The 23,029-nt window shown below is 36.5% G+C and overlaps 2 protein-coding genes across 2 annotated transcripts in view; both read right to left on the reverse strand.

Moving 5' to 3' along the window:
• LOC114615558 (ATP-binding cassette sub-family A member 8-A-like) overlaps positions 1-23,029 on the reverse strand; it is a 136,190-nt gene that overhangs the window by 33,637 nt on the left and 79,524 nt on the right. The gene's annotated exons all lie outside the window — the stretch shown is intronic.
• The window catches only part of LOC114615559 (ATP-binding cassette sub-family A member 8-A-like), a 61,828-nt gene that overhangs the window by 24,276 nt on the left and 14,523 nt on the right, over positions 1-23,029 (reverse strand). Inside the window, exons 5-20 of the mRNA XM_028761243.1 lie at positions 22,377-22,480; positions 21,172-21,398; positions 18,165-18,306; positions 17,719-17,904; positions 16,285-16,426; positions 13,383-13,548; positions 11,176-11,234; positions 10,765-10,875; positions 9,777-9,952; positions 9,261-9,380; positions 8,936-9,074; positions 8,337-8,427; positions 7,546-7,685; positions 5,344-5,463; positions 3,066-3,264; positions 587-753 (exon numbers count right to left, since the gene is read on the reverse strand). Coding sequence (XP_028617076.1) covers positions 587-753; positions 3,066-3,264; positions 5,344-5,463; positions 7,546-7,685; positions 8,337-8,427; positions 8,936-9,074; positions 9,261-9,380; positions 9,777-9,952; positions 10,765-10,875; positions 11,176-11,234; positions 13,383-13,548; positions 16,285-16,426; positions 17,719-17,904; positions 18,165-18,306; positions 21,172-21,398; positions 22,377-22,480 — 2,289 coding nt within the window. The remainder of the gene's footprint in view (positions 1-586; positions 754-3,065; positions 3,265-5,343; positions 5,464-7,545; positions 7,686-8,336; positions 8,428-8,935; positions 9,075-9,260; positions 9,381-9,776; positions 9,953-10,764; positions 10,876-11,175; positions 11,235-13,382; positions 13,549-16,284; positions 16,427-17,718; positions 17,905-18,164; positions 18,307-21,171; positions 21,399-22,376; positions 22,481-23,029) is intronic.

The raw sequence follows: 23,029 nt of genomic DNA on the forward strand, positions 1-23,029 counted from the left end.
ACTCAACAATCCTTCATGTTAGCTCAGGGGATCTGAACTCTGTTCTCATGCTTGCATAGCAAGTGCTTGGCCCACTGAAACTCTCCTGAGTCTTCTATTGTCCTTTTATAGACTTTCTAAATGTGGTTCGATATGGTAATGATGCTCATGTACTTATTATCTCTTCCAAGTAAAAATAACTCTGATAATTAAAAACAACTTTTTTAACACCTTGTGCCTTTCAGAATAAAACTTCCTAGAATCAAACAACATATTCCACTGAACTAATGCCAGTGACAGTGATCATGTCATTTAAATGTTTTTAAATTTAAAATGCATGCCACCAACATGCTCCTCTATCCAACTATCAAGTCTCACTTTATAATCATTTTGACATTCTACTTTAATGATACTTTCATATAAACCGTGATTTTTAATGTGTGCTGATATAATATTATCATATTTTTGGCTTCATTGTTCCAATTTAAGATTGGGCTTCCTAAACTGAGTGTAAGACACATTCATCTTTCCATCATGTGTGTCTTTCTGAAGTAATGTTCTTAACAGTGACAATATTCATAGACCATATATTTAGCAACAGTTTTACCTGTTTTGTTGACAATCAGTAAGTTTGTGAGGGGCATCCGAGGTTGTTGGCCAGGTGTGAGGAAGTACATACGAGGATCGAGCTCCCAACAGTAGTCACTTTGATGGACTATCCTGTGAATATTTGCTGACAAAACATGCAGAAGTCCAATCCCCAAAATCAGAATCCTACACAGAAAAAAATTTAGAGCTTAGGCCTATAGTCATTGTCCAGTCTTCAAAGCTTTCCTTCAAAGACCTGGATATAGTAAAAGCAAGACATGATTAAAGACAGTCATTCATATGTATGGCTCTGTATCTTGGTTCTTAAATTATTCCTTGTCTTTAAAGTGGGAGCAACAACCAAGGATTTACCATCAGTATATCTCCCTTGATGCATTCTGATCATGGGACAGCTTGTGCAATTTTAGAAGATGGCTTTTACATGGCAAATTGAGATGTAGCCTCATTTTCTCTGTGTTTATCCTACTGTTCCCTCTCTGCTGCACAGTACACTACCCCCTTGGACTCATGAGTTGCTCATTGCTTTCCCACCCTTTGTCTCCAGTCTTGTTCATGGCAATTGTTTCCTAACCTTCACCAATTCAACTGTGACTTATTGTTGTGTTTTCCTTTCTTTCAATTCCCATTGGAAAAATTTTCAAGTCAGATCTCAGCACTACAGCTATAATGCCGAAACCTGATCCTTATCTCCTTCAAAGCATGGGTGGCATAGTCACTTCTACTGGAAACTGCAACAGTTGTGAAGTCAGCACAGCTGTTTGACACAGTTCCAGTGAAACTGAGCCAAATGCTGCCAGCACTGTCCTTCTGTCTCTAGCTTTCTAGTTCTGGTCTCTGTGTGCTGCATTCTTGGAGAATTTCTCATTGTAAGTCTTTTCCTGAGAAAATTATTCATGAGTCTTTTTAAGGAAAGTCATACACTCACTTCTGCCTTATCTAGCTACTACTTGGAAGACTTCCTTATGCCCTATAGATTGGATAAGCAAAAGCTAGGAAATTATAAATGAGATATGACTCCAGGAATCTTCTTTGGGTATCTGTTCCTAAGCACACTCAAACTGGATAATTGGTAAAGGGTAAAATCTTACTGGTTAAGAGAATTAGCAACAGATCCTAGTCCCCATTTCATAATAGGCTTAGAGCTCTCTGAAAATATAGTTTAAAGATAGGCAATCATATAAGGAGCACCCCTGGAAGAATAAACCTTACTATTTAGTGAAAGAAAGATGGACTAAAATAAACTTTTTCTACTTTATAATATGGATGATGAAATAATATTGTAAAGGGAATATTTATTAGTATTTTCTATTCATAAAAAGATCATTTCAGATATTTTCTGATTGTCTGAGGAGCTTTAAAACTGCAAATACTGGCAGCCTGAAAGTAGACTGTCCTATAATAAATGTGTTTGCTTTGACAGAGACATTCTTGAGTGTCTTTGAATTAGAGTTATAGGGCTATTAATAAAAATAAAATCAGTTTCATTTGTGTTTTCTAATTGTGACTAACCTTGTAACCCTACACATGTAATAAAAAATCAAACACATGTCTATAGACAAAAGGATATAATCTGTACTTCTTGGATAATCATTAGTCTGTCTTTGTTCTGTGAAACCTATATAACAGTTGACTTGATTGCTAGTCAGTCAGAGCTGTAAGATTCCCCTGACCACCACACATGACTCACTCCTCCCTTACTAACTCCTTATCTCCTCCTGAGGGCCATCCTGTCAACAGGCTGAATAAAGGCCCCAGCACCTGAGAAACTCCAAGACCTCTTGCCTACTGAACTCTGTGCCTGGCTTCCCTTTGTTCTTGGCTCTCTCAGTCTTACAAAGCATTTCTTAACTAACTACAAAGATTATTTTTTAGTCTTAATCTTGGTAACATCCTCCATTTGAAGCAGGCATTCAGCAAGCATGGACTGGAATTTTAGTATGAGTCTTGGATTCCATGTGTGAACTGAGGTACAACTTAATGATTGACTATAAGCCAGGAGCAGGGTGCTAATGTTAAGAGATAAATTCCTTGGGAGTCAATTGATATCTTTTATGTTCAACAATTTAAAAATGCCAGACATTTGGGAGGAATTGAGAAGAGGCCACTTGCACATAAGGACCACAGAGAAGAGAAAACTTGAAGATGTAGCAACTTTACAAACGCATTACAGTTCCAGAGATTTTGTGATATCTGAGTCACGAGACACACACACACCTACAAGGCTAAGTTCTAAGATGTCCATTGTTTCTACTGTGTAGACTATAGAGGAGTAATGGTAATGAAGAAAGATACTACACCTCACACTATCTCTGATAGATTTTTTTCTTCCATGTATCAATATAATAATGTGTGACCACCAAGACTGTTAACAGAAATAACAGGTATGGACTGTGTTGGAATTTATTTCTATCACTTTTCTGGTGTTCTACTTATGTAGGCTTCACTGCAACAATTTGAAGCTGCAACTTAGTACTCACAGCAGAGCAATGGATTTCCTTTCATACTTTAACTTCAAGAAGCGAAGCCTGGTCACTGCACAGAGTTGCTGCCACCAGAGAGCCATGCCCCCCTTTGTCTTACTCATCTCATTAAGCAAAGAGACAAGGTCTTCCACATCAGCAAGTCTCCCTGGGCCCCTTTCCCCTCCAGCTTGTATGTCTTCTGTCACACCAATATCTAGAAAGCAAAAGCCAGCAATCTATATTGTGTGGTTAAATTAATCTCTGAAAGCATTTTTTTTTGATCCAGACATTTTTTTCAAAGTTGTCTTAAAGGAAAACAAAATTTCCAAGATAAAAACAAAAATTGGTCAATATAACCTTGACAGTTCCAATATTTCAAAAGACATTTCTCAAAAGTAATACTATCGGAAAGAACTTCACAGAGAATTTTCCTCATCAGTTCGTATCACAGCAGAGCTGACATACAAGAATTAAACCAACATTTTCCCATTTATATTAAGTTTTAACAGCAGAAAGAAGTGTAATTTGCTTAAGGAGAATCTCTTGAGGTGATTCTTGCAAAGGGCACAAAACAGCGTTTTGGTAACAAAATGTTCTAAATTGTGCTTTAAATACTTGCTTCAGTACAACCAACGATGAAGTCAACAGAACAAAAGCAGCAGATGGACAGTTTGCAGTATATAAATTATGATTCGATATGCAATAATAACAGTGTTCTATGAAATCAACAATTTCTTTAACAAACCATGATAGTAGTAAGAGAACCTAAAGGGTCTTTGGGGGGTTGTTTTTGTTGTTACAAGGTCAGTTTATACAAGTTAAGTGCATTTGTGTGTATTGAAATATTAGAAATATATTTTAATGTCTGTATGCGATTTTTTGAGAAAGGGCCTTGCTTCATAATACAGGTTGGTCTTGAACTCAGGGTGCTCCTATTTCAGTCTCCCAGGAGCTAAGGTTACAGGTGTGAACCACCACACCCAGCTAAAGATGCTCTGTGAACAAACATATTGACTCCCCAGCAAGACACTCTTTGACTAAATGACTGGCGCTAGAGTGTGCCGAAGAAGAGAACAGAAAGTGGAAATGAGTGACTACCAACAGGCCATCAACACTGAAGGTAAGACCGGGTGACACCCATGGTTCTGACAAGGAGACAGATATGTTCCTGCCACAGGCTTCTCTTCCTGCTTGCCCACAAGAGATTCAGCAACCAGAGAGATTGAGTGTTGGAGTGATCATCTCAAGGACTCATCAAGGAAAATAGCACTGAATGTACTTAATTTCTGGAGGAACTCAAAACCATGTTGAACCTGGCAGATGTGAAAAGACTGAGAGGAAACAGCTCTGAGTGCTGAGAGAGTTCCAACAGGAGAACCAGCCTCTTTGCTCTGCTGTATTGTTTCCAAGGAAGCCTAGGATGGATTTTAGTTAAGAAAATCAAAGGAAAATTATCTTTAAAAATTCTTTCCCTCTAACTTTATTCATTATTGACTTTACTTTTTAATGTCTTAAGTGTCCTTTATTAGAAATTCATTTATATTGAAGCTGGAGAAATGGCTTAATAGTTATATGGGAATGCTATTCTTATAGAGGTTCTAATTTTGTTTTCCATTATCCATGTTGGTGGCTCAGAACTGCCCAAAACTCCAGCTCTAGAGGATCTAATGCCTCTGGCTTCTGTGGACGGACACACACACACACACACACACACACACACACACACACACACAGTAGAAAATAAAACAAATATCTTTGAAATAAATTTATTGCTATATATCATGTAATATATTTCCAGAGTTTAAATGTATCATTTTAAAAAATAAACATTTCATAGAAAGCATTTTAAGAGACACAATACAGAAAATGTAGTACACACAAACACTTGAAAAATTCTTGGCTGGGATCTCATAGAGCATCCCAGGTGAGGCACATCTATGGCAGAGATGGCAACTGATCACAGTAGATCTCCTCATTTATACAGATAGAAGAAGAAAAAGAAGAAGAAGGAGGAGGAGGAAGAGGAGGAGGAGGAGGAGGAAGAGAAGGAGGAGGAGGAACAGGAGAAGGAGAAAGAGAAGGAGAAGAAGAAGAGGAAGGAAGAGGAGGAGGAGAAGGAGGAGGAGGAGGAGGAGGAGAAGGAAGAGGAGGAGGAGGAAGATTGGTAGGAGAAGGGGAAGAAGAGGAAGAAGAAGAAGAGGAGTAGGGGGAAGGAGGAGGAGAATAACAACAACAACAAGCATCATGACTATTGAAATGGATATAGCATGATGGATTCTGTCCTTTTACCTACCTGACTGGTCAATCACTGATTTTCCTTCCAGTTTCAGAAATACCTCAGTCAGAGTTGTTATAGAAACACCGTAGTTTTCAATTCCCAAGTCTGGACATCTTTCAAGATCCCTATAAAGATCTAATGAACACTTTTTAAAAATGTGGTCATCAGGAAAATGCAAACTAAAAAAAACTGTGCCATCCCTCCTCATTTTAGTCAGAAAGGAGATCATAAAAGTAATAAAAATTTTAAAAAACAACAACAGACAACAAAAGATGCTGGCAAAGATCTGAGGGAAGTTGCACTCCTATCCACTGCTGATGAGTTGGTTTAGCAATTATGGGAATGTGAAGATTTCTCAAAAACCTAACAAACAAAGAAAATAGAACTACCATATGACTGCTCCTGGGCATATACACTCAGAGGCCACTATATCCCATTACAGAGATAGCTATACATTTATGTTCACTGCCCTGTGTTCAAAATAGATAGAAAAAAAAATGGAATAAACCTAGATTTATATCAACAGATGAATTGATAAAGAAAATGTACCTGTATAGAATAAAATAATTTTTATTCACCCACCACAAAAAATTAAATTATGAAGATTTCGGGAAGATGGATGAAGGTAGGAACATAGAGATGGCTTAGTACAGGCATTTGGAACAAAACAAGGTAACCTTATTTACTTCTGGAAACACATTTGGTTGAAGGGAAGCATCTTCCTACAAATGATTGGATTTCCTCACTTAGTAAGTTATCTGCCTATGATGGTGTGAATAACAATGTCCCCCAGAGTTTCATATATTTGAATTCTTAGTCATGAATTTAAAACTGTTTTGGAAGGATTAGGAAATGTGTTCTTGTTGGAACAAATATGTATTTGTTGGAGGAAACAAAGTGTATCCTTGGTGATGGACATTGATGGTTCAAAAGCCAACATCAGGCTCAGGCTCTTTCTTTTCCTCCTGCCTTCAGATCAGGGTGTAAAGCTCTCAGGTACTAATCCAGCATCATGCCAGCCTGCTACCATGCTCCTCACATTGATGGTCGTGAATTAGCCCTTTGAAACACTAAACAATTCTCCAGTTGAACACTTTCATTTATAAAATGTGCCATGGTCATGGTGTCTCCTTATACAATAGTACTGTAATTAAGTCACCACTTTCATTAAGTGTGTATATATAGGAATTCTTTTTGGTCTTGTTCACTTAACATGATCTCTCTTAGTCCCTAGTGATCTGAGACAAATGTGCTGAAAACCAAACATGATTATTCTGTATTATACAATGGTCTGAAAAACAAGGGTGTTTTCTAAAGTCATGGCCAAAACCAAATCAAACAAAAAAACAAACAAAATCAAGCAAAAAACAAAACAAACAAACAAACAAACAAAACACATAGTAGGACTGTTAGTGAATGGGGAAAGTCAAGTTTCAAATTACTATGTTCGTTACAGATTTACAAGCCCTAGCATTTTGCCATAACACATCAAAGATATTAAAACCTACGTAAAGCAAACAAGAACCTTAAAAGTCATTGAGCATTATGATACAATGTTTGCAGCATTTAATTATTTCTAAATGTTTATCAAAGAGTCCATGTGTCACACTAACACTAACTATGCAATAATTTTTACCTCTGCTGGATGTCAGCTTTGACCCAGCTGCTTATACACTCACTGATAGATTTCTTCAAGGTTTTGTTGAACTCTCAATTTTTTTATTGTTGCTTATTTGATTTGTTCTCTTGTATTTTTCTTACCCAAGGTGTATTGTCCTTTATTCACTGTTGTCTTGTAAGATACATACAACTCAGTTTTCAAAATGAAAGCAACCATAAGAGTCCATTTAGGACATTGCTGTTGTGAACCTGCATTTAGCAACACCATTGTGAGGCACTCTGGAAACATGAAAAGATTCTAGTATTTGAAACAAAGACCACAGGATTTAACACATATTCATTTCTGACGGAATAGGGTCAGAGGCAGAATTCATCTTTAAAACAGTGACGATTGCGAATTACCTTCATCCTCTGCTCCCGTTTCCTGTCTCTCAGGTGTGACAGTCATTGTATCAAGCTTTCATTATTACTGTGAGGATTCTGAGTGATGCTCCATCTCAAACTCTTAGTACTCTACTTCATGCATAGCGATCTGAAGCTACAGGTTACTTATTATTATTGTAGATTTCATGTTAGAGCTCATGGCTAATGAGTTACCTGGAAACTTGTTCGTTCTCTCCAGGGGTAATATGTAATTGAGTTGTCCTTCACTTTCTGCTGACAACTTGGAATCAGGGATGTGCTGCTTGACAAGAGTTGTTATTCTTTCACTCACACACCCTTCACTCAGCTGCAAGCTGTTGGCCAAAAATTGAGATAGGTTGTCTGAAAATAGTCTCTGCCATCCAAAAATAACCAGGGAAGAGCATTTCTAAATTGGATGCAAAAAAAAAATGTCATGGAAACTTGAAATAAAGAGATAAATCCATCAATGTGAATATGCTACGTACAAACTAGGATTTTGGTTAAAAGATGGTATTACTATTCTAGAAGAATAATAACAATAACATTAAATACAGTCTTGTCAAGTTTGAAAAACTGTAGGACTTTATAATAATCAAATAGTGGAGACTTTGACTACATCTATGCTTGGTTTTCTAATATTTTCTCTATATTATGCCGGGAGTCTTCTATTCCACTCTTCCCCACACTTTGATCCTTTAAGTCTTCCTACATGCACACAGGTGTGCACATGTGTATGTATGTATACACACACACACATACACACATGCACACACTTATACAATTTAATTTTCTTTTAAAATATATTTTTAATTCTTTGAAAATTTCAGACACATATACCATTCTGAATATATTCACCCCTGTTCATTCCTCTTAATTCCTCCCCATCCCTGTGTCTCCCTCCTTTCTTGCAAGGACTCCAGCCAGCACTGCCTTTTTCTCCAGCCCAGTTCTCATCTACCCCCAGATTCCCCTAGAAAGCCTACCTTAAGTGATATCCAATCCCCCATTTCTTCTTCAGAAACAAGGAAGAGCCTGCACACTTCAGCTTCCCCTTGGAGATGAACACTTTCCTATCTGAGGAGGAAGAGGCAGTGATGGGAGATACCTTTCACTTTAAAGAAATGTAAGGTATAATGAATGCACAGGAGTTTATAAGTTTATACAACTTTAAAAGTAGGATGCAATTATGACTAAAAAAAACCCAATATACTCTTTCATGATTATGTAGATTATTCATGTGTCAGACAACTCAACAACAATGAATTATATGATCATTTTTGATGCAGATAAGCATTAACATGCATTTTAGCTGGCTGTGCACAGATCTTTCAAGTTGAATTATTCAATTATGCCATTCAACTTAATGACATTTATTTTGAAGTTAGTGACCTTCCTAAGAAGGACATTGTATCGCCATGATGCTATTAACATGAAGAGATAAAGACACCTCAAACTTTTGTCAGAATGAGCTTCTGATCTTGGGCCATAGTATCTACGCAGCACAAAAGAAACAGCAAAGAAAATAGTTTAACATTTTCAGACCTAACTCCTCATCATGATGCTTAAGGAAGCCAGCAATTACCAGCCAGGATGTCAGCCTCATCCATGAACTGTGTGCTGAAGAGGACCACACGGTCTGCTTTGCGCTCCTTCAGGAGATTCCACACCCTGTGCCTTGAAAAGGGATCCAGCCCAGCAGTGGGCTCATCCAGTAGGAAAATCTAGAGGAGGAGTCAAAGGCAATAATCATCACTAACTACAGAAGCAGGGAACACAGAGGCTAGGTATGTACTTTGTTTACTGCTCCACTGTATGGTCCCCTCTGCTGTGTGATCTCCATCATGGTGACCTTTCTGGATGAGGAGGTTATTTGATTCCAGATTATCACTGAATCTGGTCTGACTTACCTGAGGGTCTCCTAAAATGGCGATTCCAAATGTCAGCTTTCTCTTCTGTCCACCACTTAGGTTTTGAACAAGAATATCCTGAATATTTTTCATCTCCAATTCCAGCAAAACTCTTTGTACCTGTACACATACAAAAGAACATTCAAGCCATAACTAAACTGTCTTTATGTAGCACACAATAAAGAATAATAAGCAGTGTTATTTATTTGGGTATCACATGACTTCATGCCTACTTGACTATGACTTGGGGGAAATGATTTACCTCTTTATAATTCAATCTCAATTGAACATGAAAATATTCCATTACTTACATAAGATTTGTTAAGATCAAGGGAATAAATTTAATGATCTTGGAGAATATCACAGGTTACACACGCTTGTTATTCCCACATTTTTTGCAGGCATCCTAAATATATCCATATGCAGGTGACTTAATGCAACCAAAATTGAAGTAAAACAAGTTAAGCATATTTAATAAACATTTAAACTTTTATGTTAGTTTAACACATCATGTACCTCATTATCCACTTCGTGTGCTTGAATTCCTTTTATTTTAGCAAAGAGCCTAAGATTTTCTCTTACAGTGAGGAAGTCAAATTGCACATTGCATTGTGGACAAACTCCAGTGAGCTTGCTGATACTTTCCAAGTCCGTCATTTCTGAGAGTCTCTTATTATGGATAGTGACCCAACCTATAAAAAGGGGTTTCAAAACACATTATTAAGACAACATGGCATTCTTAATGTAACTTTAAAAAACTTTACCAAATGAAGTTAGATATGTGATTTTATCTTACTCCTGTGATCTTTTCCAAGTTTCATTTTAGTATTTTGATCTCACCTGTATTCGAGAATATGAGATCAACCTCTCTGCCCCTAAGCTGTGCATGCAACATGATTTTTACAATGGAATTCATATGACCTTACAACAATCAGAAAACACAGAAAAGTTATTTTATATTGACATTGATTCTGTCTTTCAGCTCAAAGTCCTTAGAACTTCAGCCCTAGAAATTTCCCAGAAAGAGGGATGAGAGAAAGAGTAAGAGGGAGAGTAAGAAGAGAGATAAAAAAGAGAGGACAGAGAGGAGAGAGGGGAGAGGAGACAGGAGAGAGGGAGAGGAGAGGTTGGGGATAGGAGAATAGCCCAGTCTGAGACATGTAGGCAAAGCCATTATAGGCCATAAGATATTGTCAAAACAATGGAATTGAGAGACCTTTCCAGTCATATTTTAAAAGTTACTGGTTTTCAAGGTTATTTATCTATACAGAAAAGTGTGGTCATTGTCTATTGAAACTGTTAATTCTATAAAATTTGGAGTAATCTAAAATACTAAAGTTCTCTATATTTCAGTTAATATCCTATATGTTTTATAAAAGAGCAATATAGATTATATGTTAATAGCTGTGAGTTTAATTATCTCTGTGTATACTTAATGCTCAGATGTCTAACTAAAGCACAGACAATTCATTGGCCATATTAAAAGAAAGTCTCTGTCTCTTACCTTTGGTGGGAACACACAGCCCACTAAGGATATTTAATAGTGTTGATTTCCCAGCTCCACTGTGACCAAGGATTGCAGTAATCTGGCCTTTATATACATCCAATGTCAGATCTGGGAGGAAAAGAGCATGAAGGTATAAAATCACAAATGTAAGTTTAATTCAGGGCTCAAACAGTGCCTATGTATTTATTGTGTGACTGAAATTTATGAAAGTATACATTAATTTATTATTAAATCAAAATTAATATTCTATTTCCACTTTTCAAAAATTATACAGCATGGCAATGTTAGTTCAGTTGTGAGGGGAAAATGCAAGACAAGAGATTCAACATCCATTTAGAGTCTAGAACTGCTCACTGAGAGAAAAGTTAGCTGACTGAAATCCAATATTTTTCTATCTTTGTTACTTACCTTTCAAAGCTTCTGTGCACTTAGACTTTTGTATGTAGTCCTTAGTAAGATTTCTGATTCTGAGAAGGAGAGCAAGAGAAAATGGTTTACGGAGCAATGGCTTTCTTTATTATCTAACTCCAAGTCTCGCTGAAATCTTCAGGTGAATTTTGATTGCAAGGATATGAGAGAGCATGTGACCTTGACTTTGCTATGGTACTAACAGCAGTGGACAGCAATGGGACTTTGACCAGTGTTTTAAAATATGACCAGTGCCTAAGTTCACCTGGAGGAAAGGTTGCTTGCTGTGGTGTGGGCTGAGGCTTGGACACTGTTCAAGCCACTGTGAGCATTTGGCTGAAATGAACCATATGTAGTGATGGGTAAACTAGAAAATGATACAAACAATACAGCTACCATAGCAAGGCTGAGTAGGGAACATAACATTTTACAGATGTTAGAGAAAACATCTGTATGAAGTCTAGAATGTCTTCAGGTCAGGAAGGCAATATAGAATGGCAAGAAGAAGAAATGCCATGAACAATATCAGAGGTGCTAGCCATCACTGTACTCTAACCATTAGATAGCTGACAAATATAGTTATTTCTTGGAACTCTGCTTTCCTGTTCTGAAAGTAGGAATACTAACAGTATATACATTTGTTTTTGTTTGGTTTGATTTTATGATGGGAGTGTTGAGAAAGAGAAAGGTCATAGAGTGTGAGGTTAGTTAGGTAGAGAGGTAGGCAGGATCTGGGAAGTTTTGGGAGGGAAAAATGACAAAAACGCATAGCAAAAAAATAAAAATACTTTAATTAAAAAGAAAGAAAAAACAGAATTCTCACTTCCATAAAACACTAATGCCCTATTCTTTCACCTTATTTTTTGTTCAATGAGATACAAGAGAGGAAACAAGAGAGACTAGTAGACAAAAGCCATTGTCTTGATAGGACTTTCTTTGCCTGAGCTTTAAAAATTATCCAAAAGCAGGGCAAGAAGGAATCTATGGGGCAGGTTACAAGTTAGAAATTGCAAGTTATGATTAGAAATTGAAAATTGTCGACACTTTCACCTGCCCAGGCTCATGGGATATGGAAGAGCAGGAGACAGAAAAAACGTGAAAGATGGAAGATGGAGAGGGATGCTGTGAAGTTCTGTTCCTGCTCATAATGTGGCTGTCACTCATGAACTCACATAGCTGTGAGTATTACACGAGATCAAGAAAGTAAAAAACCACCATGGATAAAGGATGGATTCATGAGAGACACCTTTACTTGAGGAGCCATTGATAGTTGAAGGTTGCTAAGAGTCAGTCATGTTTCTTTGGAGGTGAGACCACTGAAAGGTTACCCATACTCCAGTGTGTAGCCTCACAACATACATGTGCAAATAGGCAGCGTTAATTGGACTCAATGGGATGCAATCCTTTTCAAATGAAGAGAATATGAAGTTGAGAGGAGGACATGCTAGAGGGAGCAGGCAGAGTTGGGGGTGCCTAGTGGGGTGCTGAACCATTAAAGTACACTGTGCACATTGATAAACTATTCAAAAAATAATAAAAACATTATTTAAAAGAAGAGTTGTATGGGTAGTGAGTGTGATGTAAGTGAATAAGTAAAAAATAAAATTAAAAAATAATGAGAGTTGCTAAGATAAATATCTTAAGGATGTCTTCCTTAATTAAACTAAATGCAACTAGCACCACATGAAACGGGTATTTTATTGTAACCTGGAATGCAGTTATGCATGACTGAAAGCCACGTTGATCTGATTCCCTCTTCTTCTCCAGGCTTTCACTTTCCTCTTCCCCCTTTTGCTTGGCCTTCTTTGTAGAAAAGGCAAATGCATAAAGAAAGGGATGTTCAGATGAGTGAGGAGACAATGGGTGACGTTCTAATAAGGTGAAGGAGTGAAGCCCTGAACTGAAGAAAAAGACAAGAAGAAAAAGAAGGGAGAAGAGAAGCAACAAGGGACAGGCAGAGAGGACTTTTGCTGAATTGTGGCTTCTGTTGTCTTAAGTCTGAAGTTTGGTACTAACAGCAGCTCGGTATAGTTTTTAAAAGAATAAAGGACAGAAAATTACAGGCCAGGAAGATGAGGTTAGGTCAGAGCCCTGTGAAGGACTCAGTAGAAGGTCTACATGGGTTAAACAAATGTCTGGAGCAATCATTGGGCTGATAATAGCATGAACCCACACCCAACCTTCATCCACACTACATCTGGTCTCACCTGATGGCTTCTTTCCCATGGAATTCTGCAGACACAGGTTCAAAACAGTCATCAGAAATCTCATAGTCTGTTTCATTCTCATGGGCTGGGAGATCCACTAGATTTTGTCCTGACCAGAATGAGGACTTCAGGAAAAACAAGGGTGGGTACCGACGTCCATATTCACCTGTTTAACCGGTGCAATTGCACATTGGATCAGCCACTGTTCTAAGCCCCTCTCTACCTCTAAACATGAATGCTTGCTCACACATGTGCATACACACACACACACACACACACGTACACACACATGCACACACACACACACACATTGACATATACACACATGACACAAATTCATTTCAAAATTTAGAAGGCTTAAAAACAATGAAAAGAAAAAAATCATAAAAGATGCTGAAATAAATGGACATAAAAGAAGCAAATAATGATAAGAATGAACAGACACTTCCTGTAGACACATTCTGGTGGGGACCACAGGAGCCAGAAGATGGTGATGGCCTACATTTAAATGAGATTATAATCACCAAGTTTATAACACTGAAATAAAAACAAACCTGCCAGCTTAGAGCTCTTCATTCAGCAAAAATATATTTTCTAAAAATGAAGTAAAAATAAAGGCTATGTATGTTTACATAAATATATACATATATGTGCGTACATATGTAACAATATAGAAGTGGGAAATATCAAAGCAATATAAAATATTTTAAGTAAATATGGAAAATACACATACATCAAATTACATTCATTTCTTTAATTGATCCTTGAGAAAAAATGAATTGTATCTCATAGCGCCCAAGATTTTAGCCACCATCCAAAATATAAAAAAATTAAATCCATATTTAATTTGCTTAACTGAAAGAGAAGCCATTTGCTTAAGATGCCTCTATCATAAAGAGTCAGAGGATATAATAGATTTTTGTCAACTAAAACACTTAGTGGGAATTCAAAGAGTAAGAAACCTTTAGGGATTAAAAAATAAAGTTACAGCTTTCTATAACAAGAACAATGAAAGATTAGTAGTTTTGTGTCACCTGAAATAAGAGGATACTGGAAAAGAAGACTACAATTTGACCCCCCAAAAAGGATATTTTTCAGTTTAACAATAAAGGCAAACACTTCAAATATTAAGGTACAAAAAAAAATTCTAAACATTTCTTTCACAAAATTGTCTAAGCTAGGTCAAAATTATTTAGAATGTGTGTTTCCTTCACTAGAGCATTTTGTTTAATCATTACATGAAATAAAACACATAAATATATTCTTAATATATAATCATAATTATACGATATAGTTATATCATATAATTACATATATGACAAAATAATAATGAATATATAATTGCTTATATATTTATACATAATTTTAATATGTAACACTATACCTACCTATACATGAATGTAACCTAGAGTATATGTATATATATATATGTGTGTCTGTGTGTGTGTGTGTGTATGTGTGTGTATGTATGTATTCAAACTATTCATCTATGTTATACACATGAACAAGGTTGATAAATTCAGTAAAATATTATTCAGTAAACTTTGGAAAAGTTAACAGAGACAATTACTATGCATCCACGATTCTCTCAAAACCAGAGGAACTATTAACTAAAGAAACAAATCCCTCTGTTTGTGCTTCTTGTTAATTCACCTTTTCTTCATGTGTTCACTCATGGGTCCTCTGGGATGGAGCACTGGGTATGGGTGCTTGAATAGAAAATGCACTTGAGAAGAACTGTGATCTCGAGCACAGAAGGTATGACAGAGAGCAAAGAAAGGATGCTTTCAAGGTTATTAACAGAGTCCTAGGCTATACCAAGCCCTCTCAGGATGTTGAGCTGTATTAGCCAACATGACCAAAATCATAGACTTTGAGAAGCTTATATGGATTAATAAATTGAAAGGAAATAAAATTATAAATGTCCTTCCTATGTGATTATACATTGTAGAATGGCTGCATATTATGATCACCTTGAATGACTTTGAAAAAATAGACACCCTGGAGCTGCTCCCAGCAGGGACAATAATTGGTAAGGATCTCTTGGCATGGGCAGGGTTTGGTCTTGCTTCATATCCGCTATAATGGCATGGGTGAACTAAACTGTTATTAAATGAAGGAAATTAATCGCATTAGGAAAACTGACATCTTATCTGATGTACGTGGAAATAAAGAGTTGAATTCGTAAATGCAAAGTAGAATGGCAATCATGGGGACTGAGATAGCTGAGAGAGGCTTAGGAGATTTTCACCAAACCCCATAGAATTTCAGTAAAAAGGGAAGTAGTGAATTGAATGTATCTTAAAACAAGGTGTTAGAGTTAGTAACAGTGCTTTGTACTCTTGAAAATCTAAAAAAGTAGGATACTACAAATACAAATGGAGGTAATACCCATATATTGACTAGTTCAACTGAGTACATAACAACGTAGCCATGTTCCAAAATATATAATGTGTTACATAGCATAGATGAGGTATATTTCTGCTTATTCATCAGTTAAATAATAAAACTCATTACGTGATCCAGATAAGCACAAAGAGTTTAGAACTACAGATCTGTAAGCAACTACCAGCATTAAGGAACTAAAGGCCCTTAAGGGTAGGAAGGAAAAGGAGACAGATAAAGCAGAATTAACAACATATACGCTCATCTAAAAGGCTGCAATTCCACATATACAAAGTTCAGATTTCAATTTTGAGCTGGTAAGTTGCAAGGGAGAAGAAAGATCCAGTCCTCCCTGAGTGACTATGCTCATTGTCTATCCTGTAAATGGGCCTATTCTTGAGACATGGGTGATGTGCTTGAAGGATTATTTTAAAATCTCACTATGTAAAACATATAATTAATGAAAAAGAAATGAGATTACAAGCATGCAATTAAGTCTTATCATGGAACAACTTACTTGGTAAAACCTTTTCAAAGTAGAATGTCAACATCAGGTAGAAGACACCATCAAAGAGCAGCATGAAGATTGTGCCCATGACCTCATTTGGGTTTCCCATGGTGTCTGCATTTGAATTCACATCATAATCTAAGTGTAAGAGCTAGAAATTCAAAGCAACCCAGTAAGTTAAAGGCACATGATCGCTTTTTTAAAAAATCAGTTTAGCCATTCTTGGATTGTAACTATTACATTCTGCACATCCCTGAAAGACAAGTCTAATTGCCTGGCTGCCTAGATTATAGATGTTGCCTGGAAAACAAACTTATATAAAACTACAATGCACTTAAGTAATCACGTTTAGTACAGTGCATGTGTGTTCTAAAGGACATACACATTAGTTGGCAAAAGAACTTAATAAAGGAATGGCAGTCAGGTAAGACCTTGGTGAATTGGAAATGGAGGCAAGAAAAGGTGCTCTGGGAGATGTTGCATGGCAGCCATAAACTAACGATAAATCACTTGATGTTTAACCAAAAAGTGTAGGAAAATGGACTGATGGAGAGTTCCCTCAGTGGTTAAGAGAACTTGCTGCTCTTGCAGAGGATTCATGTTTTGTATCTAGCTTCCACACTATAACTTCAGCTCCAGGGTATAAATACCCTCTTTTGGCTTCTGAAGGTGCCTGTACACAGGGAACCATGTATATGTGAATGTGCATATGCATGCGTGTGCACGCGCATGCACACAAGCACACACACAACAATAACTTTTTAATAAAAAACCTTGACATCCATAATCATCACATTATGATGGAGATTAAATAATTGAACTTATTCCATAGATGAGAGAAAGAGTCTGTCTGATCAGTTTGAAAGCTAAGTAGAGTAGGAGAAGAAAAAATACTTGAGGATCAAAAAGGGATTTCCTAGTCAATGGTTGAGCATCCAAATTATTCATTTTCATCTTATTTTGCTCTATGTTACTGCTTCAGAACTAAATCACATTATACTCTTAAAATTAAATAAGATGGTTAACTGGGATATATCAGTTTAAGTTCAATTCGTAACAAACTTTGGGATGTGACAAAACATTGAAGACTCTATTTTGAATATATACTAAATATATATTCAATATATATACTGAATATATATTCAATATATATACTGAAATATATGTACAATATATAAGCTGAGTATATATATACATATATATATATGTATGTATGTATGTATGTATGTATGTACTGAACTACGACTCTATTCACCTTCTTGCTCACAAGAGAATGTATTTTCTAGGAGAAGGTGACTGTTCAATCTTTGAAACTTCACAAGTGTGTTCCGTTTAACTGTAGTGCTTAAAAGGCTTCCTATAGAAATGACTCTAAGACAACTAACTCCAAGGAGGATAATATATCAGAAATATAATTAGTAAGCTAACTAGCCTCCCACTCACCTGGGCCATTCCAAGCATAAAGGCAAAGGGGCTGAGCAAACTTAGAAGCCATTCCACGGATACAGGGAGGTATCTGTACAATGCTGTGAATCCAAGACTTCCACAGGAAATAGTGAGAAAGAACACCATCAAGTCAGTGAGGAAAGACTTCTTTAGTAAGACACTCATCAAGAAAGACAAAGATATCTAAAATAAGAAAAGACCTGGTTGATTTACGTTTATCTAAGAATCATCAATATAACAAAACAATGATTTCCTGCATAAAACTACAGATTTACTCTATTGATTTTACAGAAAGTTAGAAATACGCAGAACTATAGATAAAAGGATTGTCACTACCGATTGTCTCATGCAAATACAAGACAGGTATAGACAGAAATCGCCTGATTGGTACCACTTTGTTTCTCAGACTGAAAACCAAATAAGGTTTGTATTCACCAACTCACCAGAGATAAGCCATAGAAGAAAAAGAGAATGAAGATCACCATAAATCCAGTCGAAAAGACAAATTGGACCATTTTTACAATATATGTCAAGAGAAGGGTCACAATGAAGACAATGACACCATAGAGCAAACCCCAGGACAGCCTGATGCAAAAACAAAATTCTATTAGTATTCATGGCTAGAAAAGAAGTCCTATTCTGGATACTCAAGTGACCATTCTTTCAGTCACACACTCACCCTCCTGCCAAATTTCACAGGATCTTCTGGAATATATAAACTAAATGAAGCGATTTGTGATTATAAATAATCTTACAGTTAGAATTAATACAAGGATTCAAGACGAATCTTATGCACATTGACGGTCTTTTCCATTGAGTATGGACGCATTGTGTCTTGCTGAGTTACAGTTACTGAGAAGTAAGTTAGGGTCTCTTTGTCCTTGCAAAGGTTCTCTGGTCCAACATATTCTTCCCTCTTTCTGTGCTTCTAAAAAAGTTTCTCTTTCTCCTCACAGGGACATCAAATACTCTATATTCTTTAACATCAGCCATGTTTTACTAACGATAGGATGATTTTCAGGTTCATATTATTATTACTAAACATGTTCTTGTTTTCTTTCGCCTATATTCCTTTTCTTCATTAACACTATCTGACAAGTTATAGTCTTAAATTCCTTGTGGTCGTAACTCTATATGTCTTAACAATGTTGATAAAGGGATATAGAGAGCTAGCTTGGTAAGAAAGTGCTTGGCATGCAAGCAGGAAAACTGGAGTTTCATTCCCAGAACCTACAAAAATAATCAAACCAAACAAACAAACAAAAACTGCACAGTGGTAAATGCTTGTAATCCCTGAAGTAGGGAAAGGGAGACAGATAGATTCCCTGGGCCAGTAGATGACAAGGTATTCCGAGTTAGTCAGTGAAATATAATCCTTAAATTTCAGGCCAAAGAAAGACTCTGAATAAATTAGATGACTAGTACACTAGAGTTGATTTCTGGCCACCACATATGCACACATGTGTGCACATACAAGAACACACACATACTACTAATACATAAAGTTTAATGACCAGTAAATAATCTTGTATGAATATATTATTGTAGTGATAACTGCAAGTGACAGTAACAGGTTGTATTTTTGTAGACAGATAACTCTTACAGCATTTCCTACTTTCTCTACAGTATCATTTACTGACCCACCTCACAAACATCCTACCAAAGAAGAGCTGACTCATTCGTTTCCACTGATCTCACAGATGAATGGATATTAACTTGTAAGAGCTTGAGAATAAAACAAATGTTTCCTGCTTCTAATTACACATGCAATTCCTACGAATGCAATGTAAATTAGCTTTGTCAAGTAAAAATGTAAATCTTAAGTTATAGCTTCCTCTCAAGAACATTCCACTTTCCTAACCAGTCTCACAAAAGATTATATAGATCCCAACTTGAAAACAAGTGATCTTACAGAGATTAAGATGGGCAATGATTTCCAGGAGTTCAGCGAGGGACTAAGGTTGAATAAATGGACAGTGAACAGTTTTGGGATAGTAAAACTGCAGTCCACGCTACTGAGACTGTAGATGTAAGGCAGTATGCATTTGTTGAGAATCATTTCACTGTTCAACACACAGTGAGTCCTAGTTTAAATATGCTCTTTAGTTACTAATAGCTATACTAGTTTATTAATTATGATAAATATACAAACTTCATATTTGTAGGATTTGAGTGAGCCATCTCTACTTTCTGCTCAAGAAATAAAGATGATTAAAAAACAACAACAACAAAAAAACCCCTCTGGATTAAATAATGCTTTTACCATGGCATGATTCTTACATATTCCATGACCAAGCAAGACCTGAAGAGTATCATATATATATATACACTGATATCATCTAGCATTTGTGGGCACCAGACACACATGTAACATGAAGACATGCATGCAGGCAAAACACCCATACACATAAAATAAGAAAATGGATTTTTTTAAAAATGACCATAGTTATTTGTGCCAACCTTCGTGCAAAGATGGTATTTTGGATATTATCCCCCACTTCTGCAGAGACAGAAAGTGAGGCTCATGATATATGCCAGTATCCTGTGATAACACAACTAGCAAGGGGCAAATGCGGCATAAGTAGGTGCATATTTTATTTTTTTGCTCTTGTGTTTTTCTGGGATAAAGCTACAGCTTGGGGAGCATAGCATTTAATATATTCAGCTGTGCAGTAAATTTTTCCACAATGCTTTTTAGCATAATATCCCATTTAAGTGATCAAATAAAGTGTTTGTTTATTCTTCGAACAGCAACAAAAACTACTGCAGTGGTTCTCAACCTGTGGGTCATGACCCTTTTGGTAAAAACCCCATCTCCAAAAATATTTACATTATGATTCATAACAATGGTAACAAAGTAAACTATGAAGTAGCAATGAAAATAGTTTTATGGTTGGAAGGTCACCACAACATGAAGGCTCACAGCATTAGAGAGGATGTGAGCCACTTTTCTAAAGAAAGCATTTTATCCACTATTAGATTTCTCGCAAATCCAAAAAAAAATAGATATTGGCTATGCAATATCTGAAATATCACTCAATGGCAAATCTGTAGCTCATTGTTCATCTCTGAGTTCAGTGTGACCAAGTCCAGGTTTTTTTCTGTCAAGCATTACACCAGGGTGATCCCATGGAATTCAGAAAAACAAATGCTAAAATGTTCTAATAATGACAGAGGCTTTGTTTGAGACAGTGCCATATATCTGAAGTTGACCTTGAACCCAATACATGGTCATTGATGACCTTGAAATTCTACTTACTCTTCCTGTACCCTCCAAGGGCTGAGATTATTGAATGTGTGCCACCAGGCCCAGTTTTTAGAGTGTTAAGGATCAAACTCAAGTCTTAAGGCATGCCAGGCAAGTGCTTTGCCAGCTGAGCTACATTCCCACTTCCCAGTGGTGCTTTGTCCCCAGAAGATTACTTTTTCTGAGCCCCTAGACTCACTCACCAGAATGCTGAATCCCGAAGGCCCATCACTGTCATCAAGCCCTTCATCTTTTTCCTTTCTCTTGTAACACCAGCTGAGATATAGTAGGTAAGTGGGGAGAAACAAATGATACAGAACAAAAGGAAGTAGTCCGTCACTGTTCCCCCTTGCCCAACGAAAGGATCTATCTTGATGTATTTTGCAGTAAGTGACATCATCTCTTCCATCACTGAGTGATTTGTTGTGACCTAAACAAAGATAGCAGTGAAGAAAACATGAACAGCAGTATTGTACCTAGGTGAAGCATCCTGTTTCCTCTGAAGGCTTTTCTGGAATGGATGTTACCCTGAGTTTCTTCTCACTCATTCTGTAACTTGGTTATTTAGTTCTAGAGTCAAATCTCTCATCCTGGTCTGCCCATATTACCCCAAGTTTTATTAACTCCGTGTTTCTCATTGCCTGTTCATTTCTCAGTGGTCATCTTTTTCTATTACATAAGATAGATACACTTCCCACCTGATCATTCATAGATGTGATGATGGTTTGTATATGCTTCACCCAGGGAGGTGAACTGACTATTAGAAGGTGTGGCCTTGTTGGAGTAGGTGTAGACTTGTTGGAGTAGATGTGTCACTGTGGGTTTGGGCTTTAAGACCCTCATTCTAGCTGCCTGGAAGTCAGTATTCTGCTAGCAGCCTTCAGATTAAGATGTAGACCTCTCAGCTCCTCCTGAAACATGTCTGCCTAAATGTTGCCACGTTACCATCTTGATGATAATGGACTAAACTTCTGAACGTGTAAGCCAGATCCAATTAAATGTTGTTCTCATAAGAGTTGCCTAGGTCATGGTGTCTCTTCACAGCAGTAAAACCCTAAGACAATTGAAAAGGATCTCTTTAATAGGAATCCTTCTATCTAAGCTGAAAATTGTTTATGATTCCATAATGACACATTTTCTGTTCTAATAGTTTTGTGATTACACGTCGGGCTTCCTAAGAGGACATATTCCTAGAGAAAAAAAACTCTTATTCTGTCAATGTCATTGTTGTTCTACTATACCTGGTAATGCGGCAACATTGGCAAACCTTTTTGGAGAAATTTGGGTGTGTAAATAATAAATCATCATGAAAGAGCAAATGATAGTGAGAGGATGAAAGAACATAGCTGTCTGCTGACATGTTCACAAAACTGAGTAGAATAAATTTCTTTCAGACATTTGCACTCACTTCTATGATGGCAGCGTTGATGGCAGCTTGAAGAGCCACAAACCCATCTATCCAGAAGCTTGAAACATCACAAAATATCTTATCTCCATAGGAATGACAATGAGCTTTTGAGAACAAAGAAAAATATGAGGCTGGGATGTGACCCTAATTATTGCACACACTGAATTTTACAATATCCTCAGACACTGAAAATGCATTTATTACCTCGAAATCCACATAATATCAAATTTATAATTATTAATAATTATTGAAGTAAAGATAGCAAAGCCAAGAACCCTAGAAGGTATTCTTCTTTCTACATTTTCTAAGAGCCAGTACTTTATCATATTTTCTTCTGTTTCTCTATTTATAGTTTTGAGTTTTTCTCCATTTGTATTTGTTATTATTATTATTGATGTTATTATTGTTATTATCATTATTATTATTATAATTAAGCTCTGACACATATAACCATATACTCCCTGGAGAAGCATCATAGCAGTGAGTTGTACTCCCAATCTTTGAACTAGTGTTTTAAAATAATTTGAAGATTATCCAAACGTAGTAGCCTAGTCTAAAATGAGACAAAGACCCCACTCTAGTCAAATGTTTTTCTAGTGATATGAGATATAACAAATATTGATAGCAAATAGAATTCATAATAAGATAATAAT

Source organism: Grammomys surdaster, unplaced genomic scaffold (assembly GCF_004785775.1).
Source record: "Grammomys surdaster isolate TR1022 unplaced genomic scaffold, NIH_TR_1.0 126906, whole genome shotgun sequence".
In the NCBI taxonomy this organism is placed as follows: domain Eukaryota; kingdom Metazoa; phylum Chordata; class Mammalia; order Rodentia; family Muridae; genus Grammomys; species Grammomys surdaster.